The sequence below is a fragment of the Channa argus genome, chromosome 17, assembly GCF_033026475.1.
Source record: "Channa argus isolate prfri chromosome 17, Channa argus male v1.0, whole genome shotgun sequence".
Taxonomy (NCBI): Eukaryota; Metazoa; Chordata; class Actinopteri; order Anabantiformes; family Channidae; genus Channa; species Channa argus.
In genome coordinates, this window is record NC_090213.1 from 19,549,187 (window position 1) to 19,576,029 (window position 26,843).

At 38.7% G+C, this 26,843-nt stretch overlaps 1 protein-coding gene across 3 annotated transcripts; it reads right to left on the reverse strand.

Moving 5' to 3' along the window:
- Nucleotides 1-733: 733 nt before the first annotated feature.
- cenpe (centromere protein E) lies at nucleotides 734-26,626 on the reverse strand. Of its 3 annotated transcripts, none has more exons than XM_067481855.1 (55): nucleotides 26,468-26,626; nucleotides 25,758-25,870; nucleotides 25,568-25,657; nucleotides 25,299-25,417; nucleotides 25,072-25,191; nucleotides 22,564-22,645; nucleotides 22,393-22,460; nucleotides 22,242-22,316; nucleotides 21,057-21,108; nucleotides 20,883-20,970; nucleotides 20,056-20,185; nucleotides 19,702-19,821; nucleotides 19,453-19,605; nucleotides 19,208-19,364; nucleotides 18,973-19,072; nucleotides 18,528-18,891; nucleotides 18,375-18,431; nucleotides 17,509-17,676; nucleotides 17,279-17,353; nucleotides 17,081-17,149; nucleotides 15,845-15,976; nucleotides 15,321-15,498; nucleotides 15,069-15,223; nucleotides 14,687-14,983; nucleotides 14,294-14,440; nucleotides 13,957-14,124; nucleotides 13,652-13,768; nucleotides 13,400-13,570; nucleotides 13,161-13,310; nucleotides 12,592-12,813; nucleotides 12,410-12,502; nucleotides 11,831-11,914; nucleotides 11,645-11,761; nucleotides 11,427-11,543; nucleotides 11,120-11,335; nucleotides 9,598-9,681; nucleotides 8,551-8,712; nucleotides 8,144-8,365; nucleotides 7,493-7,549; nucleotides 7,209-7,325; nucleotides 6,874-7,107; nucleotides 6,503-6,712; nucleotides 6,300-6,395; nucleotides 6,034-6,114; nucleotides 5,667-5,792; nucleotides 5,392-5,586; nucleotides 5,091-5,300; nucleotides 4,793-5,005; nucleotides 3,815-4,018; nucleotides 3,373-3,549; nucleotides 3,167-3,267; nucleotides 2,880-2,977; nucleotides 1,834-1,969; nucleotides 1,407-1,753; nucleotides 734-944 (listed from the first exon to the last, which is right to left on the reverse strand). In XM_067481855.1, exons 1-55 carry the CDS (start codon nucleotides 26,521-26,523, stop codon nucleotides 868-870), a joined length of 7,767 nt encoding a protein of 2,588 aa, XP_067337956.1. In that variant the 5' UTR covers nucleotides 26,524-26,626; the 3' UTR covers nucleotides 734-867. The 3 variants fall into 3 exon arrangements, with proteins under 3 accessions (XP_067337956.1, XP_067337954.1, XP_067337955.1); XM_067481853.1 differs by having other exon boundaries at nucleotides 7,493-7,576; XM_067481854.1 differs by lacking the exon at nucleotides 734-944 and adding an exon at nucleotides 973-1,318 and having other exon boundaries at nucleotides 7,493-7,576.
- Nucleotides 26,627-26,843: the final 217 nt, after the last annotated feature.

Below are 26,843 nucleotides of genomic sequence, written 5' to 3' on the forward strand. Positions count from 1 at the left end.
CAGCGGAAGACCGAGGACGTCTGAAGCCGAAACTGCTGGACTAATCATAATCATCATTTCTAAGGCACACAATTGTTTTAAGTCATTATCTTTGTTGGCTTTATCTATGAGAATATGATCACATAAAACAAAAATCTTCAGACGTAAAATATTATGGCTAGATTTTAATACATTTTTCTGTACCTGCCGACATTTGAATCACCTGTTAAATATATGACAGTCACTTCAGAACAGGAAAGGATTGTTTAGCTGTGGAGGTTTTGTTCAGATCCAGATGTTTGCACCCTCTATTTGTAGGCCAATAATTCTGTTAACATACAGTATATTACCGATTACCAAGGGTTTATCTTGAAACTATCCAAATTGGCCCCATCCCATTATATTAGAGAGGAATACTGTTAAATCTCCGAAACCATTTTAAAGGCGTGCTTTGTTTATCAGTATCGATTTCAGTGCTGCTGAGAATTTAATTTCGTTTTTTTTTTTGTAGAGACTTATGAGCATGTGAATTTTTCAAGTGAAAATTACTCCAAAATGTGTGCCGGTAAAGTATTGTTGATTATTTTGTTTGACTTTCAGAATTTCACATATGCATCCGTGTATAATATTTACAGAGGATTTCTTGGCAACTCTTCTGCATAATAGACCACCTTTATACATTTCAATTATTTCTTGTTTTTTAATGTCTCATGGAAACAGTCACTTCACAGAATTATGATTGAGACAGAGTCAATAGCTTTAAAACAAAGTAATGTTTTATTATAACAAGTGTCAGAATAGAATAGAGAACAGAATAGAAAACAAACAGTAGACAACACGATGGAGACATTGAAAAGACATTTAAAAAATATTGCACTTGTCAATGTTTTACTGGCTTTTACACATATCCTCTTGTTTTGGGGACATAGGCCACCAGTCCTTCTTGTCTTCATGTGCAGCTACATCTGCAAAAGACCAGACATCCATCAGAAAAATGAGTTGTATCTGTTTTTTAGTGGCTATGAAATTCATCAACCACACCACACGTGAGAGTCAAATTAGTTTCCCACAATTTGTTAAATTTAAAAATGTATATAAAAGTGTTTCAGACACCCATCAGTGTGTGGTTTGGAGACAATAGGGGCACTGGACTGTATTTGATGTTAATTTTTTAAGAAATTTAATAAACATTCATCAGTTGAGGAAAGGGTGCGTAATCTTTAGGTAAAATCCCATCACCCGATGCTTCGGTTAGTAAAAACACATTGGCACCCAGACACACAGTGAGATCAGCGTTTACCCTCCTCTGCATCAGGTTTATCAGGAACATGAGAAATCTCTGGCAAAACAAATGGCTGAGGTCTTTACAAAGTTAAGATAACCCTATTGCTGAGTCACAATCTACAGTAAAAAGTAGGTGAACTCACCTGGAGTGGTTCCGAGGACAGAGTTATCAAAGAACTGCTTGGGACAGCTTCTGGACAACATGTCAGAGCTGCTGCCCACACCAAAGAAACTGCTTTTGGGAGAGTCAGGCAGTGAGAGCTTTGGAGAGTCAAGCAGTATCCTGGGAGAGTCCAGGATCTTCTTAGGAGTAACAGGAAACTTCTTCGGTGAGTTGAGAAGGTTAGTGGAGTCTTTGCTCATTGGAAGGCCCCTCTTGGTGGGAGTACAGGGTGATGAGGGCATGTCCACATCAGCCTTGCACCTGACCTTCAGCTTGATGGCCCTCGTCTTCCACTTGCTGATCTCAGCCTGCTGACTGGACAACAAGCTGTAGAGACAGGGACACCAATGTCAAAACATGACTTTAAAAGGTGCAATATATTATACAAGTGTCGGAGCAGTTCTTACTTTTCCAGCTCATTTTTTTTCAGTTGAAGCTGTTTGACTTCCTCCTCAAGTTTGGTCTTCTCCAGTAGAATGCTGCTCTTGACCACAAAACCTCTGGGGTTGGTCAGTCTAGCATGAAGGTCCTCACCCTGTAGGACTAAATGGAAGACAACGGCATCAGTCTCATCTCCTTTTGACCTTTATTCCTCTAAGGAATTCCAGCCTCCCCTGTGCTGCTGTAGACTCATCCACATTGTCGAAAAGCAATAACATGAATGTGAATGTGAATATGAACACATACATTTTTTCAGGAGGTTTGCAACCCCCCCAGGTGGAAAGTGCCGCATCAAGTCTGTGCAGGGATTTATGCTACTGCTACCTTGATTCCTGAAAGTTGCATATTGTAACTTTAATTTTTGCCAGAAGCATAAACCAAGCAGAAAGTCACCATTCATCACTTGCTTCAGCAAACAGCCTAAAAAGTGTTGAGTTATTGTGGTGGAATAACCTAGTTGTTTATCTGTCACTTATTGTTAATGGCAACTAGCAGCTGAGTTTTGCCGTAATATCTGTACAAAATAAAGGTTAAATTAGAAGTTAGTTGTTTGTTTATACAGAGCAGCGTTTAAAGTCCATGTCCACCCAGTGAATAAAAAGCTACTCAGTAGTTCCATAAGCAAACCTAAAATATCTTCCAAAAAACATTTTCACATTTGGCTACAAAATACAAACCCAATCAAAAACTATGTCTCATCAACATGTTAGGTTTTGTCAGACATTTTCTTTAAATAATAATACATTTATTTTAACAAGTTGTAGTGATAAACTTATAGATGAATCTTTAGCTTCCCTAAACTTTACTGAGCTTTGTTATGCGTTTCATTAATTTTATTGTTTACATTGTCTTCGTAGATTTCAGCCTCAGCAGGAAGCAGCCGCTTTAAAGGAAGAATATCTAAAAAGCTGCTGTACGCACCTCCTTAGCCATTGCCAACAGAAATATTTTTAACTCATCAGCATCAAAGATATATAATGTACCTTTGTCTCAATCTGAACAAACAACTTACAGGACTCCTCTCCTTGCTGTTGTGATTTCCTCAAGGCTTCCTTTAGTTTCCTCAATGAATCTTCCTTTTCATTCAACACTGTGGTCATCCTCTGGATCCTGAGAAGGGCAAAAACCGGTCAGAACAGCAAGCCATGAAATGAATAAAACAGGTACTTTGTGCTTTGACTTGCAAGGGAAAGGTTAGGAGAGCCTGACACAACCTGACACATTCTGACGAACAAAGCTTAAGAAATCCTGACAGATAGAAGAACCAAAACAAAGGGTTACACTGAATCTAAGACTTACTCTTGTTGGTGTTTATCAGATGCTGAAGTCAACTGCACCTCCATTTTGAAGAGTTTACTTCGGAGTTCCTTCAGCTCAACAGCACTGGGAGCAACATTTTTCTAATGTGTAAGACCAAATATGATTAAAAAAAAAGAAAGAAAGTAAAGAAACACTTGCTGCTTAACAAAAACACAATGGGGCAGACGGGGGCTCTTTAGACTAACCTCAGACTCTCTCAGTTTGCTCTTGAGGGTTCGGATTGTATTCTCCTTCTCCTCCACTTGTGCACGACTGTCCTGCAGCTCCGTCTGAAGGAGCTGCGTGGCCTCTTTGTGGTTGGACACCCTGTTGTTGGCTTTGATGTGAGCCTCCTCGAGTTGCTTGTTATGTGCACGCAGTGACTGGAAAATGGATAAATATCAGTCACCAGCTGATAACAGGCAGGTTCTAATGTACTGCCATTTTTAGACGAGACACTGGATGTAGCTGCTATGCATAAAAGACATTTTAAGAACAAATCAATTGACCTGTACATGCTAAATATTTTACTATTTTAAAGACCAAAAACAACTTTAGCCCATCTCCCATTTATTACAGGAAAAAAAATGTGGGACTGTTAAAGTAAAAAAGAAAAACTGTGATGTGAAACAAATGTCAAAGACATACTTTGACTATTTCCTCAGTTTGCTGGAGCTGAAGAACAAGTTGCTGGTTGTCCTTGAGAAGGGAAACCTCTTTTTTCTGAGGTGCTCCCTCCAGCACCTTCAGCAGAGTAGAATTCTTGCTCCTCTCCTCATTGAGCTGAGACTCAGCCTGAGTATGCAGCAGCTTCAGCTCTTCATACACACCTTTCTGCTCATCAATGATCCCCTGCGAGAGATACATTATATCATTGTAGAGAAAAGCAATAAATATATAAAATTGAAAAAGGTGAAATGGGGATCATTATTACGGTCTGACCACAAGATCATTATTGTTTTGTTTCACTAAGTAGCATTAAAGGGTAAAGCAATTTCTACCTGCTAATGACAGCTTCTCTAGCACAAAAGCTTGGGAGTAGGACTTAACAGATACTATTAGACACCATCAATAGAGAATATGGAGATACAGTGGTTAGGCTGGCTGCATATTTGTGTTTGGCTAAAAGGTTCGTTGAATCATTAAGATTTGATAAAAATCGGAAAACATTAACAAGGAGAAAAAGAGAAACCACCCATACAAATTAAATCACATCAGCAAGCAGTTATTTGGAAAAGCTAAACATGGTAATTACATGAAATGTTTTCCAGTGGTTTCATGGAACATCTATTCATTCACAAGCTGGTAAAGTGCCAGAGTATATTTGCACTTCCAAGCGTAAGGCAGCAGTCGTCTACTGACCTACTATGGCAGCTGTGGTGATTATCTTGTCATGACAGAAAATCAAAATAAAGCCCCCAACTCACAAACCGGAAGAAAGGAGAATCCTAACATGGCGTTGAAAAACAAAATATGCGTTTGTGCACGTAAACACAGTTTACGTGCACAAACTTAACTAAAGTAAAGTTACTTAAATAAGTAACTGTGGTACACGTGGTAGAAATCAACTTTCCAGAGTCTTTATTATGCAAATCTTTTTTCAGTCAAACCTTTTTTAAACACTACCTGCAGAGTCATCTTCCTGTTCTGATCTGCTTCAGATCTGTGTTCCAGCTCAGAGGCTAGGATGGCGTCCAGTCTGCTAAAGCTGAATGGCTGTGAAGTGAACACAGCCTGCAGCTGCTCCTTAAACTTCTCCCTGTCTCGGAGCTCAGATGCTAGTTCGTTTGGGAAAGAATTCATGTTGGCCCAAAGCGTCTCAAAAATGCTGGCCATTTTCTACAAATCCAACAGTAAAGAAATGTCACAGATAATATTTACAGAGACATAACAAGAAGTCCAAGAAGTGAATTTTTGTTCTCACCTGCAGGTAGAGCTGCCTCCTGTTCAGCAGCTCGGTCACTCGGTGTTCCCACAGTGCGTGGAAGTTATCATCTTTGACAGAGTATTCGGGTGCCTGTGCTCTGCACAGCAGCACATCCTGCTGCCGCTTCTCCTCAAAAACAGCCAAATCTGTCTTTACCAGCTCCTCAAATAGATTCCGGTAGTGCTGTGCTTGCAGTTGTAGATGCTCCTGGGGAAGGAGGGCACCAGTTTATGGGTTATCACCTGATCAAATAGATAAGCTTCTAAACAATTTCAAATGGTAGGATATTGTCATTTACAGCAATATTTCCCAGATTCTGAATAGTAGAAATCTGCAGCTGACAGACAGCACTGTAGGCATTTATGGTGGGCTTTGGAAAAGATGTCAGATGGTGTTGCTTCAGGGAACACTGCCCTCTCAGGACCTTGTCCAGGGATCTGGCGTTATACTTGGAACACATATCTATAAAGTGCTGGAATTTCTTGAAGGACTCCTGCAATGATATCAGTTTAGTTGTGTTAGAGTTTTGACCTCTTATGTTAAAACATTTTTGCCTTTTACTGTCGAAGTTACCTGAAGCTGTTCAGTGGAATCCTGCAGCCTTGATGACATGGTCTCTTTGACATTAGAAGTGTTCTGATCCAGAGTGCTTAGCTGCTCTCTTAGGGACGAGATGGTTGCGTTTGCTTCACTGAGCAACTGAAAGATAAGAGAATAATAAAACCTCACATCTTTTTTTTTATGCTGATGATATAATCTTGTAAACACATGACTGGTCGTCTCAGTAGCAACAACTCTATATATAATCATTTCTGTTTATAAATGTCTCGTATTGAAGCTGCCTCAGTATAGACACCAATAAAATGAACAGACTAAGAGTTAACAAAAACAGACCAAAAAGACCTGGTAAAACTATTGAAACCTATAGGACTGGACAAACCTGCTGTAATGCATCTGCTTCAGCTTTAGCATGATCTTGTTTCTCCTTGCATATGTGCAGCTGCTCCTCAAGCTGCTGCACCTGACAAACAGACATTAGGAGGTCACTTACAACAGATGAAAGAAAACAAAGGTGAAACAACCTTTTCTTAATTCTGTAATTCTCCGGTTTTATCAGCAAAATATTTCATTATCAGCAAAGTACAGTGCCGACTACAGTAGCTATTGACAACAGGAAGCACTGTAGATTGTGTGCTTTGGACCTACTTCCTGCTGCAGCTTGGCCTCTTGTTTTCCTCTCTCAGTCTGAAGCTGTGCATTCACCTGTTCCTGCTCACTCAGCTTTTCCTGCATGGTTGACACCTGTTGTTGAAAGAGAGCATGAATTAACCGGCAATGTAGTGCTTCTGTATTTACCATTCTTGGATTAACTGCAGCACAGCCCCAAACGTGTAACTGCAGAAAGTTACCATCTCAATTCTGTCCTTCAGCTCTGCTTTGAGCAGGTTTATCTCCTGTCTTAATCCTTCTGCAGTCTCCTGCAGCTGATCTCTCCCCTCACTGACAGATGTCACTCTACACAGAAGCTTCTCCATCTCCGCTGTGGAGGCCAGACTCTCAGAGAGCAGACTGTCTCTCTCTGCTTTAACACTCTCCAGATTCTCTGTTGAACTCTTTAACTGTAAGGAAGGGAGATGTTAATGAATCAATCAATGATTATCATTAGCTGTAGTTTAGAACTGTTTGCAATGCAAATGACCTATTACAACAGTTTGAGTAGAAAAATGTGTGCAGTGTATGCTGTTTTTTCATGAAACAAACAAATGGCCCCATCACAAACCTGATTCTGCAGTGTTTCCACCCTGTCCTCCAGCTCTGTTCTAAGCTGCTGCTTCTCATTTTCCAGTCCCTCAAGTGTCTCTTTTAGCTGATCTTTCTCCTCACTAAGGGACGTGACCGCTCTCAGCAGATTCTCTTTCTCCTCTGTGGAGGTCTGAATATTGGCTGTCCTCTCAGACAACAGAATGTCTCTCTCTTCCTTTACACTCTCCAGTTTCTCAGTTAGAGTCCTTATCTGTGAAGAAGGTAGCAGTAAGGTGGTTGGTCCTGCACTTAAAGTTTTTCATGTCAGCTAAATTTGGCTGTTTAAAATAACAAGAGGTGTTTAAAGCTAACCTGTCCTTCTAAAGAGTCCTCCTTCTCCTTGCACAGTTTGAGCAAATCAGAGTTTATTTGCTTCTCGCCACGCAACTCCTCTTGGACTGAATGCAGAAGCTCTTGTATTGTTGAAGCCTTAAAAACAAAATGTTCATCATAATCAGGCACATTTCTAAGCATGTCATCAGGAGCATAAACCAATTTAAATAAGCAAATTAACATTTTTAAAAACAATCGAAACATGAACAAGTGCTAAAACTTGCAGCTAAAATTAAATGTCTTAGCAAGACCAGTTCTCTCACCATATTCATGTTCTGCTGCAAATCATCTTCCAGCTGTCTCTTCTGATGACTGATAGTCTGTAGAGATGTATTCAGCTGTGTTATCTGCACAGGCAAAGGCGAGCAGATTATCCTTTTTTTTTTTTATTACTACTTTGATTTGAAAAGCAACACACTGCGCATTTTAACAGCATATGGAAAACAGCTTTTCCACCAATGATTGTCTTTATATGCACTTAAGAAGCCCGGTACAAAAATCTAAGTCTGTATATACATAAGGCAGACAAGTAATGTCATTCATTTCTTTCCAGGGCTGACTTACTTTGAAAGCATGGCTCAGAAATTCTATGTATATTATGCAAGGAAAGTGTCCTTTCTGGCTTTCATTGTTTTTTGTGTTCATATCGCTGCAGAGTGACAATGGAGCACGACAAAGGAAAAGAGCGGAGAAAGATAGTTGATACAGAGAGTGGACTGTAAAATAAATCTCTTGAGGAAAGAGACATATTTAGATATCCACAGGGCACTTTGTGTTAGTTACATTTACTTAATCAATTAAAAATAAAAATCAGAAGCTTTGAACCAATTAATTCTTTCATAACTACTCTTCTGTGTAGAAAATGTGTCACGTTGTGCTGTGGATACTGTTTTATCAAAATAAAGCTCCCAAACCTGACTCTGTAGTGTTTCCATCTCATCTTCCAGCTGTGCTCTGAGCTGCTGCTTCTCCTGTCTCTGTCCCTCCAAAATCTCCTGCAGCTGATCTCTCTCTTCACTGAGCAACGTCACTCTGCACAGCAGCTTTTCCATCTCCTCTGTGGTGGTCTGACTGCTGGCTGTCAAACTGTTTTTCTCTGCATGCACACTCTGAAGCTCTTCAGTCAGACTCTGAATCTGTGGCCAGCAATGGACATGTTAACGTTATTTAAATACATGGAAACTGTATTAATATATATGTATATAATTTAATATCTGCATACAATTTTAGTTTTACAATTTTAAGTAAGTCAAACTCTCAAGTTCTAGTGATATGTTATTAAATTATTTAAAAAAGAAGAAACAAATTGTGCAAGTATAACCTGGTTTCTAAGCTCTTGTATCTGGAGACTACACTCTGCATCTCTTCCACTGTTTGGTCTGCTTTCCAGCTCTGCCTTCTGACACCTTATCACAGTGATTTCATCCTGGAGAGTTCTGATTTTCTCCTGAGACACCCTCAGCTCCTCCTGGTTCTCAATCATCTGAAATACATTACAAAAAACCTTTAAAATATGAACTTAAAAGAAGCTACAAAACAAAAGAATAAAATACAAGTGCGGCCCTTTCAAAAGCTCAAACAAAGACTAGTTGTAAAGGATAAAGCTTGTAAAGTTATTCTCGATGAGAACTAATGCAATTAAGAAGTCAAACAAAATGTTTTATCACCTCTCAGCACCATTCCCATTTGGGTCTTACTGAATATGTGCATCAAAATAGCACAAATGTATAGTCTAATTTTTCAAATGGACTTAATTTTCCTAAAAGACCAGGCGCTGCAGTTACTAGAGCTGCAAAAATTAGTTGAACAAAAGAAAATTGATCAGCAGCTATTCTCATAATTGATTCATAATCCACTATTCTCTAGACTACAACTAAAATGACACAAAGATTTATTGTCAATGACAATAAAAAGTTGATCTTTTATTCCTCCTCCCCCAGGGACTGACCATCTGTTGCAATTTAAGTTCTAATAAACTGCAAAAGATCTGGTTTCAATTCAGGAAACACTGCTCCAAAATTGTAGATGACATTCTTTACTTTGACTCGGGCACAACGGCAAGTGTGTCTATAACGCATATAATTCAATTTTACTACATTTATCAGCAAAACTTCATGGTCTTGAACATTAATGGCCTGGGAATGAGACCTATGTGTGGATCTTGCAGAGAACATATATAGCAACACAGACTGGAATAGATGGACAAGGATTCATGCAGTATTAGACCGTTTACACTTCTTAAATGAAAAACTTGTCACGATTTATTCCTAAACTAGGCCCCAATGTTCAAAATGCTTTAACAGGTTCTGATTTTAAGTATAAAGTGTTCTTTGTGTAGTAATTAGAAAAAACAAAACAAAACACTAACCAGTTGAACATTTTCTTCAAGGTCGGACTTCAGCTGGCTCACCTCATCCCTGGTCTTCTCCATATGCTCCTCTAGCTGCTGAATCTGAATTATAACACAATAATAATAAAATGTGTTTGGTTTTCAGTAGATAGCTGAAAAATATTAGGTTGATAAGGAACAACTTAGCTCTTTTTAGGGCTGAATGATTATTCATTTTCAAATCGATATCACAGTTTAACACAAGGCAATTTTAAATAACAAATGTAAAATGTGTTTTAATGCAACAATTATAGAAGAAGCCTTTCGCATGCTCCATCGCATGCAGAGGAAGTTAGTGAGAGTGGATGAAACAAGATGTAATCAAGTTTAACTGCGGTGCATCTAATAACAGGTGTTGTGGTAAAGCAAACAAGGTAACAAACATCCCTGAGGTTCTGCGCTACTCAGCTAGAACCTTGACATGTTTCCACAGTGTTAGGTGGCATTTCCAGGTTTTTAATACACCAAATAATGTGTGCAGTAAAAAGACTGACAGAAATGAGTAGTAGACCTAAAGAGAGGGAGAGATGGAAATATAGAGTTGGTAGGAAAAGAAATGTAGGTTGAATTAATAAGTTTGTCTAGGCAATGTTTTTGACCGTGCACACACCATCTGCACTGAATAATACAGAGGAGAAACTTTTGGAGTGGAGGGAAAAAAATTTCCCTTAAAAATCGCAACAAACCGGCATTAACAATCTACTCTACAGACAGGCAGAGGACCCTGTCTGGGGTTAAGACAAGAAAAGCAGCAGGTCCTGACAATATCCCAGGACATGTGCTTATTGCATGCGCTAGCAGATGGCCTGACAGATGTCTTTAACATCTCCCTTAGTCCCTTAGTTGACCTAGGACCTTATTCTCACTTTACTCCACTGGTTGTCACTTTTATTTATCATTCATTTATTATTACTTCTAATTATTTTTATTTATTAATTATTATTGTGTCTTTTTTAGTAAGAGAGAAACACAATTTCAATCACTCTGCACTACTGCTGTATGGTAAATGTTCTGCACTTATATAGCGCTTTTATACCTATTGGCACTCAAAGCGCTTTACACTGCTTCTTATTCACCCATTCACACTCACAATCACACACACATTCATACACCAATGGGGGAGCTGCTATGCAGCTGGCCAACACTCACCGGGAGAAACTAATTTGGGGTTCAGTGTCTTGCTCAAGGACATTTCGACATGTGACCAGAGGAGCCGGGGATTGAACCAACAACTGTGATATTGGTGGACAACCGCTCTACCTTCCTGCGCCACAGTCGCCCCATGTATCATGCATCACAGACTGACTGTAATCAGCATTAACTAAATGTTTTACTAATGCCTGAACCACATATTGATAATGGCTGGATTTTCAAATCAGAAATCAGTAATCAGTTTTAGTTCATGTCATATTCTCCGAAATTATATAAATATGCATATGCTACAAACGCTGCAGGCATAATTTCTGAGAAGCAAGAATGCTTGTGAAATAGCAGCTTTTACCATTTCCATCCTGTCCTCCAGCTGTGCTTTGAGTTGGTCTTTCTCCTGTCTTAGTCCCTCCAGTGCCGCCTGCAGCTGATCTCTCTCTTCACTGAGAGATGACACACTGCCCAGCAGCTTCTCCATCTCCTCTGTGGAGTTCTGAAAGCTGCTCTCCTTTTCGAACACCCTGTCCTTCTGTTTTTGGGTCTCCTCCAGCTCCTCTGTTAGAGTTGCCTGTTTACAGGCAGAATTTCCAACAAGCAGTCAGACCACTAACAATGAAGAATCAGTCTTTAAAACACAGTTTCTTTACTGACTAACTTACCTGCTCCTTTGAATCTGCTTCCTTCTGTTCACAAAGTTTGACCAGATCGGAATTCTTTTGTTTCTGTTCTTGCAGCTCCTCTTGAAGAAAATTAAGACAACATTGAGCCTCTGCAACCTAAACCACAAGAAAAAGATATTTTAGTTTAGTTATTAAAAAAATAAATAAATAAATAAAAATAAAAGCACATTTTAGTGAAAATGTTGCAAAGGACAAACCTGTTGTTCTAGCTGAGCCTGTCTTTCCTGGCTTAGTCTCTCCAGCTCAGTGTTTATTTTATTCTGCTGTTCAAGCTGCTCTTGAAGGGAGTGAAGATGGATTTCAGTCTCTGCAGTCTAAAAATAGGAAAATCAATAAGTAAAATGACACAAAACAAACAAAGTTTAAGTACATGATCCACTTACCTTTTCCATATTACGCTCCAGATCCATTTCCATCTTGCTCTTCTGCTCACTAACAACCTGTAGAATAGCCTTGAGCTGCTCCATCTGTAGAGGTAAATACGATTCTCAACTGAGGACTAATTATGAAGAATACAATTAAGAAATAAAAACCAACAACTTTTTTGTTCAAAACCACTTGTGATTCTTAGCACCAATCCCATTGTTTCTTATTGATGTACATCAAAAGAGCACACTTGATTCTGTAAAGTGCCCTGAGATGACTTTGTTGTGAATTGGCGCTATATAAATAAAGTAGAATTGAATTGAATTTAAAGAAGAAGAAATATTCTGAATATTAGAGTGGATTCCAGTGGTGGTTTAATCCAAATCTGGTCCATAGGAAGTAAAATCTAGCAGGACAGTGTATGTGGGACTGAATGAAAATAAATCATAGTATGTGTTCATGGTGATGAGGAAACTGTGCAACAGTCACACACACACACACACACACACACCTGTTTCTAATAGTTTAACAACTTTTAAGAATCATGTAAAATGTCACCAGCTGATGACATTTGAAAGAGGTAACTTGACTGTTACCTCTTGCTGAAGTTGGATGGTTGTCTCATTGTCTGCTTGCAATTCTAAGGTCAGCATCTCTGGCTGATTAAACCCACTTTGGGCTTGTATGACCTGGAAAAGAAAATATACTTATTATATTACTTTTTCGCTGGGCAGACTGTGATATATCATAAAAAGATATATTAAAAAACTTGACATACCAACTCCATCCTGTCCTCCAGCTCGGCTTTGAGCTGGTTCTTCTCTTGTCTCAGACCCTCTAGAATCTCTTGCAGTTGATCTCGCTCCTCACTGAGAGTCGTCACTCTACATAGCAGCTTCTCCACCTCTTCTTTGGGGGTCTGACTGTTGTGCATCCTCTCAGAAAGCAGGCCATCTCTGTCTGCTCGCACACACTCAAGCTCCTCAGTCAGACTGTTCACCTGTAAAATTGTTGAAAATGCAATTAATTACATGAACATCAGAAAATTACCAGGAGATCATTGCTCTTTCATTCAAAAAGGTTTGTAAGCATCTTTAAGGATAATGATTTAAAAATTTAAATAAAAATCTTTGTGGAAATTGTATGTATCCTAATTGAATTCACGGGATAAGCTGGACAGAACGACAAAAAAAAAAAAAAAAAAAAAAAAAGCCTGACGCAACAGTAACAGAATTTTAAGTCATAGTATTTTGACAATGTGTTCAATTAAATTCAAAAAATGCCCCACCAAAATACTACACCCAGGCATTGTCTATGTATATGCACGAACCATGTTTGCAGCCTTACACATGTTTGCAGTTCCTCCAGCTGAGCACTTATCTCATTTGGAGAACCATCAAATTTGGATGTTTGTGCTGCCTCCAGCTGTTTGATGTGTTCCTTCTGTTTATGGTTCTTGTCCAGTGCTGCTCTCAGTTCCTCCTGATTCTCAATCATCTGTTTAACACAAAAAAATATGAGGTGGCGGGGGAAAATATTACATGCAGGACACAAAAATCATACACACACGGTAAATGGCAACTGACCATTTCCACATTTTCTTGCATGTCCATCTTAAGTTGGTCTCGCTCTGCGCTGAGAGAAGCCACAGTAGAAATCAGCTGCTCTAGCTCTTCTGCAGAACTCTGACCACCAGCCATAAGAAGAACCTCTTTCTCATCCCGCACACTCTGAAGCTCTTGTGAGAGACTGAGAACCTGTTCATGTGGGAGGAATTTTGGCAAACAGTTAGGACCCCGACAATGAAGAATTCATAAAGAAAATAGAATTTGACTCACTTGTTCAGCAAAATCAGATTTCATCTGCTCGTGGAGCTTCTCCAGATCCGCCATATTTTGCTTCTGCTGCTGGATCTCATCTTCAAGGCGCTGGAGAAGAGCTTGATTCTCCGTAGCCTGAGAGAGGGGTGGGTTTAACATAATTTTAATAGGCACTGAAAATTAATTACAAAAGACAAAATGATAGTCTATTAAAAGGTGAAGCGAAACGTAATAAATGTTTAGACATTTACTCTTAAATAAATAGGCACATCCTCTTTTTTTTCCTCCAATAGTTAAAAAAGATAAAGTCAAGCATCACTCACCATCTGTAGGTCCATCCTGAGCTGGTCTCTCTCTGCAGTGAGAGAGGTAATCACAGAGAGTAGCCTCTCCACGTTTTCTGCGGAGCCCTGAGCACCAGCATTCTGCTCCAACAGTGAAGCTTCTCTCTCACCTCGCACACACTGAAGCTCTTCACTCAGCTGGTTTAGCTACAGAGAGTAAATCGAAAACACTTAACACTTAGATTGAATTAGTTTTAATTTCAGAGAATAACGAGACAACATGAGGAGAAGAAACATCAACGTTTTTGACAAGGTGTCATTATAATTCATATTAAAAAAAATAAGCTAATTTAAAATAGTAGCATCAATATCATACTTGTTCTTGAAGTTCTTTGCTGATCTCCTCCTCTGTGGATCTGGAGGCTTCGCTGTCAGACAGTTTCTCCTCCAACTCCTTCACCAGCTGCTGCATAGCTTTCAGGTTTTCTTCCAGTGATGCTTTGTGCTTGTTGCTTTCTTCAAGCTGAAATGACAGAATTACCGTGACCTTTATATTATTGTTACAGCAATTTCAAACGCTCTTCTTAAAAGAATACTTTAAGAAAATGGTCATCAGGTTTGACAGCAAAATGTGTTCTATTTGTACTAGTCTACAGCCTCAAGGTGGGTGTAGCAATTTGGATTCTGCTGTTTCTATTTTGGATTTGTTATTTAAAACAAAACAAAATCCTATTTATCACAACATCCATATTTGTATTTCATAACATACCTTCATGTCTGTCTCTTCAATAGAAGACACAAGCTGACTCCTCTCAACTTCACAGCGTTCCAGGTGTAAGCGAAGTGAATCCAGCTGTTGTGTTAAACCGGCACACTGCTCACTCAGCTCCTCCTCCTTCAGAGCAGCACTAGCACTGAGGTCTGCTTGGATTTTCACAATCTCATCTTGAGACATCTGCAGGGACGCTCTGAGCTGCTGAGCCTCCTTCTCACATTGAGCGTGAGCTGTTAGCAGATTGTCCCTCTGAGTCTGAACAGCACCCAGTTCCTCAGCCAACTCACAAACCTGAGACAACACAGAGTTAAATCCTGTAAAAAGGATGTGCTTCATCCCTAAGATGCCATTCTTAGAGGATATCTGACAGGCTTACCTGCTTCATCAAGTTGTCTACCTTCTCTGGAAGATTCTGTAATGAATCGAGCTCCGTCAGCTGATTTCTGAGAGCTTCCTCTACTTCACGAGATCCTGACAGCTCTTTGTTCAGATTGGCAACTGTTCTCTCAAGTTCCACACTGTCTATCAGATCTGGAGACAAGACAACATCTTACAACTCTTATCTAAGTGCAAAGGCAGAACACAACCCGATTGTCACATTGTCTAAACACCCTGACTGAAAACCTACTTTTTGGGACTTTGCCATCGAGCAGAGAGGTAAGTTTGGTGTTCTCATCAAATGCAACATTCAGCTCTTTCTGGAGATCACTCTGCATCTTTCTGTAACGGGACTTCTCAGTCTCAAGTTGAAACCTGAGGTTGTTTACCTCGGCCTCCATTTTCTCGTGGTTGGAAGTCAGTGTCACCTGAAGAGTAAGACAAGATAAACTAAATAAAAAAAAAGATACACCAGTATCAAAACAGACAATTTCCATCACCAAACAACCAAAAACAAACTGCCTGAAAGGGCCACTACTGTCCGCTTACAATACATGTGGTCTTAGTAACAAATCAAAGCTGAAACAGTAATGACTTTACCCTATCTAGGTGCTGATTTTGAAAATTGTCAAGCAATTGCCTGTAAAATTTAATGAAACATATTGGCAGTGGAGAGACAACAGGAAACAAAAGAATAAAATGCATTACACACATACAGATAAATGCAAAAGAACAAATGAGATTTGCAGGTTGCAAAGGGTTAATATCACTCACATTCAACTCCTCCAGAGCCATGGTTCGACTGCGGAGGACAGCCCATTCTTTCTTTGTGTCTCTGCTGACGCCCTCTGCATCATCCAGAGAGCGGCGAAGCGTTGCAACCTCCTGCACCAAGTCCTTACCGCTCTTCAAGGAGGAAAAATGTGAATATTAGTCCTTTTTAAAAGGTAAATCACCTGTTTATTCATTCATTCTTAACAGTTTTATATTGAAGCACTTCAAAGCACTTTAATTTCAAAGGAAACTGTAATACAACTGAACCACAAAAAAAATTATCATTTTAGATTTTAAGTTTACAGTCAGTTTGCTTGAAAAAAATATTTCACCTGCGACACTCAAATTAATTACAGTTATAATATATAACTGATAAGCATAAAGAATTTTTTGGTTTCAAGTAGGGGTAATCCTTGGCCAACTCACCATTTAATTTGATTCTTGGTGTGTGGATTCAATCTATGACCATTTTCATTTCAAATATTAGATTCAATACAAAGAAAGTAAGGCATAATATTTAGTCTCTTACTCTAGTGTGCTGTGTGAATAGCACAATTTCTTTTAAGGGTTAAAAAGAATAAATAATTTAGTTTCTGAGACATTGACATTTTTTGTTGTTGGTATACCCACTAATGTTAGCTTTTGATTCAATAAGTTATTTGAGATGAAAAAAATACTATTGCACGCTTCTACTTAAATGCGCTACTTTCATGATATAGTATCACTTTAGTATGACGTTTTTACATATTTCATAAATTTCACCGGAAAGTCGATTATCCCCAACTTTTTGTGAGTAGTTTTGTTGTTTCTGGTTAAAACAGAAGTTGGTGTATGTAAACTGAAGGGGATAGTAAATATATCAATCAGCTGTGTTTTTAGCATTCAATGTTGAACCGATGCAGATCAATCAATTTGTGAAAGAAACTGGTTTATTTGCTTTGTGTTGCTGATCTGCTCGTAGGGTGTTGCCTCACTAACTGTTGGCGATGGGGTACAGACCTTTTACATATAACCTTGCAAAAACCGCAGCATTAGCCTGATTTCACCATATGTGAATCGATTTAAAATTCAAGACTTCAAGAGCAATTCTTATGCAAATTGATTTCTTATTTTGTTTTCCCTCTAGGTAAAAAATGTCAACTTGAGAAATCAGAAATGCATAGCTGAGACACTTAAAACTAAGACAAGAGCACTAATCTCTGGTGTTTCTAATCATTAAAGCAAGCACACACATACCATACTCTGAAGTTCTTCTGCAAATTCAGCTTTCTTCTTCAGCTCTGCACACAAGGTTTCTAACTTGTTCTTGAAAAACAGACAGACAAACAAAAAAGATATCAAAAGTGGGTTGGGGCTAAAAGAAAATATTATAATTCGATTCAACTTTATTATAACCAAAAACAGGAAGGACTCTTGCTCTGCATGTCATCTTACCTGAAGCTCCTGGCACTGAATTTCAGAGGATTCCAGAGCTTTCTTGAAACTGGATATTTCATTTTGCAAGTCATTCTGCAAGTGGCACAAACAAAATCGACCACACTAAGAAAATAAACTCAAACTATACATTCTGTTCAATATAAAAATAGAATATTGCATTATTTCCAAACAAAGTCAGACACATCTAACTGTACTCTCCTTGGGGTGTAAATGGAAATCAAATGTACCTCATGCTCCTTTCTGAACTCCTCCTCCAATGATTTGAACTCATCCATGTCTCTCTTCTCCTCCAGCTCCTGTGTTAGAGCTGCTTTCTCCTTCTCTAGACTTTCAGTCTGCTCTATAAACATCCCCAGCTCCTGCTTCAGATAGTCTCGCTCCGCAACCACCATGTCCTATAAACACAATCAGTTCAAGCATCACGTTAAGCACCAAAATGCAAATAAATGCATGTTAAATAGTTGTTAACTGCTTAGCTTTGGGACTTTGCAAACTCTTTTAGCAGAAGTAGTAGAAGTGGGGAAAAAGAATTTCAGTGTATATAAACCAAACATTATTGAGAATATGGTTTTGAGCATTTAGCCTGGTATTAAATAAACTTCTTGGGGGAATGTGAGTATTACTCCACAGCAAAATGAAAATTTGACATTTCCATACAGAACATATGATTACATGTGCCAATATGTAAAACAAACTGTTGTGAGGTTAGTTCTAGTCACAGCAGATGTGCCAACGTATGACGTCTGGTGATCCCAGCACCGCACAGAAGACAACAAGCAAAACTGTTTAGCGCAATGATCCCACGATGGCGGAACAAGCTACCAAACTCTGCACGCTCAGCTGAATCTCTCCCAATATTCAAAAAACTGCTGAAAACAGAACTCTTCCGCATCTTCCTCAGCACTTAAATCTCTTTAAAAAAAATAAAAATATTTCTTGCACTTGCATCTCGTGAAAACTTTTCTGATAGGACTTTGCTTTGATGTTTTCTCCTTGACTTAGATTTTTGCTGCCTTGTACCTCACTTGTAAGTCGCTTTGGATAAAAGCGTCTGCTAAATGACTAAATGTAAATGTGCTCCATCAAGCACTACCTTTTCTGAAGCTAGGGTTTCACACAGCTGGATGGTCTCTGCAAATTCTCTTCTCATCTGAGGAAGAAAAATATAAGGTGTAGATTACAAAATAAAAAGGCTCCCATTTTTACTTTGGAGGCCAGAGAGAAGATATATTTAAAAACAGCACACCTGTTCCTCGGTTTCAGTCTTAGTGTGGCTCTGTTCTTCCAGCTGTCTATCCAGGTCTGCTACTCGGATCTCCAACATCTCCACTTTTTCCACGGCCTCCATCTTCAGCTGAGCCTCTGTTTGTAGCTGGAGCTCCAGCTCTGCTAATTTGTTTTCCATTTCAAGTATCTTCTCAACGCATTCCTGTTTCTGTTGGGCCTCCGTTTGCAGCTTAGCCTCCAGCTCTGCCACTCTGCTATCTAATCTTTCAGCTTTTGTCAGAGCATCCTCTTTTTGTTGACTCTCCATTTCCAACTGCAGCTCCAAGTTCGACACCTTTCCTGAAAGCTCACACATCCGGTCTGGAGACACAAAGTCTTTGGAACTGGAAGAGAGATAAAACATTACTTTAATTATCACATGAATACTGGGTGAACACTGATGACAACTGTTGAGCGGCATTCACCTGTCTTCAAAGCTCCGAACGGTCACAGAGCTCTGACTAATCTCCATTTCATCTGATGGCTCATCAGGAATCTCCCACTGAGCGTCAAAGTCCTCGTCATCTGTTAAATATAGTACGTATTAAGACCCAACTATCAGACAACAACAGTGCAACTCATGGAATGTGAAATGAGAATAAAAAGATTTATATTTGGCAGTCTGAGTATAGGTCATTTATTTTATATGCTCCTTCTCACCTTCACCCAGCTCCATCAGACATGACCGGTCTGCTTTCCGCTTGTAAGCGTAAGACTCTGCAAAGCTGAGGTCTGATGAACCACCACTACCACCACAGGCAGATGGATGCGCAAGTCTGAGCATCTTTCCTCCCCACGTAACTCTGCGCTTAGGCACCTTAAAACCATAGTGAAAGTCACAGTGACTCATCCGAACACGGAGAAAGCTGTGCTGTAACTACAGTTTGATTTTGTGTCATAGTTACCTTTTTAAAGGGAACCAGGTTGGAGCTGGTAACAAGCAGTTTGGTCAGGTTTCTGATTCTGTCCTCTTGGTCTCTCTGGAGCTGGTCCTTTTCCTGAAGAAGCTGGGAGAGAACCTCTTTCTCTGTCACTGTGGTCTGGGTGACTGAAGAAACCTGTAGGTCACCGACAGGTCAGTACATACAAAGTTTCAGAGCAGGGCCAACTAGAATTTGACTTGGAGGGTGGGGGTCGGGGGGTATGACACTTGCCTCGTGAAGTCGTCGCTTCAGGTCTACAATTTCATTACGATACCTCTTGAGAAGAGCGCCGTCATCAGACACCTCTGTCACATGGGGGTCATTCTTCATTTTTTTTGCAGTGCTGGCAAACTGATATAAACACAAAGTGTGAGACATCATAAACCTGTATCAGTCTCATGTCTGCCAAAAGCCCTTTGACTGTTGATGGTGCAAATTCATCCCGCATTTCCTACTGCAAACTGCAGGGTTTCATTTTACATACAAGCATGATCGGAAGAGCACCAACACGTAACTGCTGAACATTAATAGGTCCCGGCAAATATTAAGAGGTGTGTAGGACAGAAAAATGTATATTACACTAACCTGCAAAGTGCTGAGGGTTTCGTCCAGAGTGACAGGAGTAATGGTGCAGATGATAACTGTTTTAGCATTCCCACCCAAGGAGTTCTGCAGGATGCGGGTTAGCTTACTGTCTCTGTAGTTGGTGAAACCCCTGAAGACAAAGTATGACTTTTAACAAGAGATGGAACCTTTAATTTATTTATCAGAGAAACAGACTGTCCTCTCACCATTTTCCTTCATGCAAATACTATATACTGAGGCAACAGGTTGATGTACATACTATTAATCTTTCTGTGAATTAGTGCTGCTATTTTCAATTTTGGGCATGAATGCACTAAAAGAGTGCCATTCACTGAACCTCTCCACCTATGATTCATGTGCCACCACGGGATTTATTTGGGATAAAAAACATAGATCAGTTTCATTTTGTAAAGGTCAAATAGTCTTTAGCGATCATAGATGCTGAAACTCACCATCCCTGTCCTCCTATCAAATGCTGGGAGAGCCATCATCCCCGTGGGTTTACTACATTTGGCAATGTTCAGTGATCATTTGAGCTACTTAGAAGCACATAATAAACTAAAAAAAACTGCTCCAGCTTCTCCCTTCACTTTTACAAAAGGTTTGTTTGTTAAAATGTTGAACTTCTACTTTACTACTGTCTCTAAATTACCAAGATTTATGAGAAACTTTAGACACAGTTTTAAATTTGAATGCACACTGACGATGATCCTAGTGGTATAGAGTACAAGACAAACAATAGAGGCATAAATGAAAAATTTGAAGTAGTTGGTTAAAAGTATGGAAATCTGAAAAATCATCAGTAGATGTAAGCACCGATTACTCACTTCAGGCTTTCATCAGTCACTTTCTTGATTACTTGTCCCAGTGTGAACAGGCTGCGATTAATATTACAACCTTCTTTGAAGCGTGTACCTTAGATATAAAAAGAGATGGATTAAAACTCACTATAATCAATAAAGTCTAACAATAGATTAAGTCATAACTTAAGTCCATCTTACCTTCAGCTCCTGTTTGACTCGCTCGCTCAGATCCGGCAAGATCAACTAAATTCTACAAGATCAAAAAAATTACCAAATAAATATTATACCATAATCTATAACTGTGTTTACATGTGGTTAAGTAAATGGTAAATGGTTTGCACTTATATAGCGCTTTTCTACCTATTGGCACTCAAAGCGCTTTACACTGCTTCTTATTCACCCATTCACACTCACAATCACACACACATTCATACACCGATGGGGGAGCTGCTATGCAGCTGGCCAACACTCACCGGGAGAAACTAAGTTTGGGTTCAGTGTCTTGCTCAAGGACACTTCGACATGTGACCAGAGGGATTGAACCAACAACTGTGAGATTGGTGGACAACCGCTCTACCTTCCTGCGCCACAGTCGCCCCCCCCCCTAAGTAACCAGGGTACTCAGAGAAATCAGCTTTCTCAGGTAATCGGGGAAAACTGGTTACATGCACTTAAACCTAGTTATGGGAAATACCCATATAAATGCAGCAGAATGTTAACCTGATTTCTCCTCAACCTCAGACTTATTCTTGAAGCCTGGTGCACAGCTTTCAACAGTATAGTGACAGAAACATTTCTTTTTTCTCTCTCCCCGTTTGTGTCACAGCAGAGTGACAGTGCAGGGGGAGAGAAAGGAAAGACACACGCACCTTATCCACAACAGTCTGCATTTTAAAAATCCACAGAGGAATATAACTTATTTAGACTTCTGTGAGACACTTTCTGTTAAGTTTTCTGGCAGACTTTAATTTTATTTTTTTTAAACGAGGCAGCATCACCCGCTACAATGTCTCCTTTCATTTATTCACTCAGCTGTGTGTTACTGTCTGCAGCCTTTTGTTATTCACATGCACAGCTGGAAAAAGCCAGTGAGAAACATAAGTGTACAGATGACAGAGAAATCTGCATTCTCCAACTGGAATCTACCAGAGATTTTTAAAAAAAATTATAAATAAATAAAAATCTGGTTTCCCTATTCCCCTACCTCGGTTGGTAAAACCAGCTTTCCCATTCACATGACACTCAAGAAATCAGATTTCCTGAGAAAGCAGACTGCAACCTTACCTTAACCTTACTTAAGTCCATATAAATGCCATCTATGATACAGACAAGACTAGTTAACAAAAAGCTAGAAAAGAATCCTATGATTAAGAGCAAACTTACCAAATGAGATACGATAATGGCTCCATCAGCATTTTCACCAGATGCTGGGTCACTCCTTTCCCTGCTCTCCAGGATCTAAGAAAAACTCACTGATGAAAAACCTGAATTTTCTCTGAACCCTACCTTCTCGCTATGTGCTGAGATTGCTTACCATTCGGAAAATGGTGTGTGAGCGGCTGCTCCGCTGGTTCATTTTTGTCTTTCCATAATGACGGTTCTCTGCAAAGGCAGAATGTGTAGAAAACACACTGGTTGTTACACTCTTAATGCAGTACACACTGTGGAGGCATCATTCATGGTCAGTAATAAACTCAGCTCTTACTTTCCCCTTTCCGAATCCAGGCTAGTGCTTGTGCAGGAGATGTAACCAGCTCTTCAGTCAGGTCGGCCACATAGATGTTTTTCTGCTCAAAGTAATTATCAAGAGAGCAAACAAGAAAGTACATTTTTAGGGTTTCTGTCTATCAGTGCTACTAAACGTTTAAATATGTTACTAGAGTTTAGACTCAGCATATTGTTTTGGGTCACCTCTGAGATTCTTCACTAATTTAGTGTGGCACTTTAATAAAACTTGGCACGGTTAGAGTAAAACAACTACAAAAGAAATTGGCCCAAATTAAAGGGCGCCTTCACTGATATTTAACTGAGTTCTTTTGGTTCTAGTTTGGGTATTACATGTAAATAAATTTCATTAAACATAGCTCTGACATCCCTATATTAAAATTTCTCTACTTCTAGCTGAAAAATGTCTCCAGGTGACATCACTTGGAGGAGGAACCTTCAGTTCAGATCATGTCAACTTGAAGCTCATATTATGGAGTTTGTAATCATCGTCAAACTGCTTTTCAGAGCTCCCCTAAGTGACATAATCTGAATGAAAAAAATAAAAATAAACTAAGAATCTTGCAGGTGATGTCATCTGGAGGAGTTTTACAGTTAGAAGCAGAGAAATATTAAGAAATACAGTCAGACGCAAAACAAGCTGATAATTGGTGATGCTTCCCTTTAAAGCAACAGAGACTAATATATCCTTACTAGTGGTTCCTAGTTTTTGTCAAGCTGCAAACAGATACTGAAATTATATGGTGTTGCATTGTGGAAAAGTAAAAAAGTAACATACAGTACGATATAAATGGCCATAAATTTCCCTCATTCAATACACCGGTCACCACAAGTCATGCTAACAAATAAACTTTCTTGCAATATGTACTATATTTTAAACTGAAAAGCATAATAGCAGCAAGGCTATTTTTATTTATGTGTCCTGTCCTGTGTTACTTGTGTTGTCTGTCTACACTGTCCGTCTGTACTGTTTTTTCGTCTGCACTGTTTGCACTTGGTTGCACTCGATGCACTTTACTATAGCTTGTGTTGTTTGTAGCACCTTGGTTCTTGGAGGAACGTTATCTCGTTTCTACTGTGTACTGTGTACCACTGTGTATAGTAGAAATGACAATAAAAGCCACTTGACTTGACTTGATATTCAGGTTTCCAGCCCAAATTATGGCTGGAGGATATAGAAAACGTCTTATTAGGTTACTATATTCAGTTTTTGTTAAGGTTTTGTTAAAAACTGTTTAATGTGAGCTCATAACACTGTATTATCATTTGAGAACCTGTAGTTAACTTGTGTTTCAATACATTTATACTATTTACTAAAGCACATCTGCATCAATGAAGTGAAGAATCACCTCTCTGTATAATAGCACAGTTAAACAACATCTTCCACAAGGCTCATAGCTGAATCAACTCCTACAAAATGGTTTCAAACAAAACTAAAAATGATCTCCTCCAAGTAGGATTTATTGTGCTAATTGTTTGGTTAGGATGACTTAGTTTAAGCAGAATGTAGAAAGTCACTAGCACTCAGTCATCATCTGTGTGGGCTACTGTTAGAAATACAGTCCATCAGAACTTGTCAAGCTTTAAGATTTGTAGCATAAACACCACAACTGTTTTTTCAGGTCTTCTAAATCCACTCACTGATCTGTGCCAAGAAAATACCTCCATCAACCTCAATAAAGCTGATTCACACAAATAATTTTACACATTCAAATGCTCTAATTTTTGATTCAAATGCTCCAAGTTTAGGCTACAGAGGTTTCTCCAGACATTTTAGTTCAACTTCCAGCATGACTTGCAGAAATCATCTTATTTTAAACCAAAACGTTTTATCAAAAGTGTCCACCTTATCTGGTAACTTTTTTCATGTTACAATGTATAACATGATGGTTCAAGTCATTATTCTTTGCTTAAAGATGCTGACAAACTTTTTAAAATCATGTTTGATTCCAGCCCTTCTGCCGTGTGCATTCATTGTTGGTCTAGTATCAAAGTCTAAGTGTTTGTTGGTTTAGCTTGGTGATACCGCTTACAAATCCTAGATCTTTGATTCATACCTGATTTGTTACTAAAACATTTCTAAATGGCAGAGAGCTCCATTTCAGAATCAACACATACAAGTTATTAGCTTGGCCTTCCACCACGTTTATTCTGTTTGTTTACATTTATGGAATTTACTGTTTGAAAACATGTAGTCACGCATCTATATAGCCAATACAACACCAAAAAAATAGTTTTATCATGGAGACATTTTTATAATATATGACATAAAACAGCCCCAACTTTACCTGATTCATAATACATTAAAGAACACAAACTTAGGATTTTAACAATAAGACATTATATTGCTAAAAATAAATAAAAATATAGGTCATAGAAATACTTCAAAGAGACTACAATGGACTATAAACAGTAAGTATGGCATTTTTGTCAAGAAGAAACTAACATTTGAATAGGTTTAAAAGCAGGAATATTTTTAATTACTTACATTGATTGTCTCTCGGACTTCCAGGGGTTTTCTCTTCCAACTGTCAACAAGCAGATCAGTAACAGTCTCGTTGTAGATTTCCATGTAAGACACCCTGAGAAGAAACTCCTTCTTTGGACACTTTGGGCAAATATAAAGTCATTTTAAAAAGTCAGATTAAACTATTACACATTATTACACAACAAACTGCAGCATGTGTTAAACTTGTGATAAATGTTTTCTCTTACATTTTTAATCGTTTGAAAAACATCTTCCACAGCGAGTGGTATCACTCCAGGAATGTGGCCACTCCCCATCATGGTAAATGTTTTTCCAGAAGAAGTCTGTCCATAAGCAAATATGGTTCCTGTGGATCAAATGCAGAACAGATTCATAAACAAATTATACACCACACACACACACACACTTTACTGATTGGGATTAAATAGAAGCTGTCATGTGGTATAACATGGTATCACAAGGCAAAGTCCCTCTGCAGTCAGTTTACATTCCATACCATTATATCCCTGAACAGTGGAAACAACCAGAGGCTTTGCAATGTCCTGGTACAGCTGATCGGTTGTTTCTTCAGCAGTGAACACTCGGTCTGTGAAGATCAGATAACAAAAGTGTACGTATAGTAAATTTTTATCACTATTAATGACTTTATAAGCATTTCTTAACCGTGTCCATGCTGTAAAACATACCAAAACTAAAACTCTTAGTGGAGTTCCCATCATCAATCTGATGAATTGATTTCTTATCAGCTTTCCAGAACAGCTGAACAGATTCTGCATTTTCTGTTGAAGCACTTTCCTCCCTGTAATGAAAAAGGCACAGTGCCACAATAAATCTTACTTGGAGGTGATCATTTTCAGAAATGTAGAAACATTAAGTCACCATCTTCAGGGAAAACTTTTTTTTTTGGTAACAAATAAAAAATAAAAAAAAAGGTTTATAAAAACATCTGATGATTTCTGAGCAAAACTTTGGAAGTATCACCTAAGACAAAACGGCGCCATCTCCAGAGCCGTCATCCCAACGGTACATTGGGCATTAAATACAATTTCTACATTTTTAAAAAAATATTATAAATGTTATACAAATACAAAAATCAGAGTTAAGGGTAAAGTGTATGCGCCCCCACAGCACTGTTTTTTCTTAACAAGTTGAATAAAATAAATGTAAGGCAAACCTTGAACTTTCTTTATAAAGTAACGGTTTTCAAACTAGCGTAACGCATATGCTATTATTTGCTAAAACAGTGACTCGTCACTGAATTTTTGCCTAAGAACAAATCACTAACATTAATTTACTTTAGTTAGTGAGCTAGTGTTAGCATCACGAAACGTTAACAAACGCTAACGTTAGATGCCGATTAGCTATTTTACTTACTGGGTATTAACTTAAAACTTACCTAGCAATAAGCGGGCGAACTCGGACACAAACTTTAACAGCCGACTCTTCTGTCATTTTCGTTTTGACAATGCAAACTAATACATTTTCATGAATAGCAAAAAAGTAAATACGCCTGAAAAAAAGGTGGTGAGCGTCGCTAACCCAACACTATCCAACTACCTTTGCTATGTTTAAATTCAGCCACTTAGATTTGATTGGTCAACGTCATCGGGTGGTCAGATCCAAATAGTGTGGTTGTGGTGAAAACTGTAGGGTTACGTGTTTGTTGCGATTGAGAGTTTGCAACTCATTTTTCAACAATGTTTTATTAACACGCATTTAACAATTGTCCAAAATTAACATTTACTATTTACTATATTTTAAGTTACATTTTA

Coding starts and splice junctions, on each gene's coding strand:
- cenpe (XM_067481853.1), bottom strand. CDS start 26,523: ATGACAGAAGAGTCGGCTGTTAAAGTTTGTGTCCGAGTTCGCCCGCTT. Junction 22,461..22,563: donor CTGGATTCGGAAAGGGGAAA/GTAAGAGCTGAG, acceptor CTGCCTTTGCAG/AGAACCGTCATTATGGAAAG. Junction 19,365..19,452: donor ACCTGGTTCCCTTTAAAAAG/GTAACTATGACA, acceptor TATGGTTTTAAG/GTGCCTAAGCGCAGAGTTAC.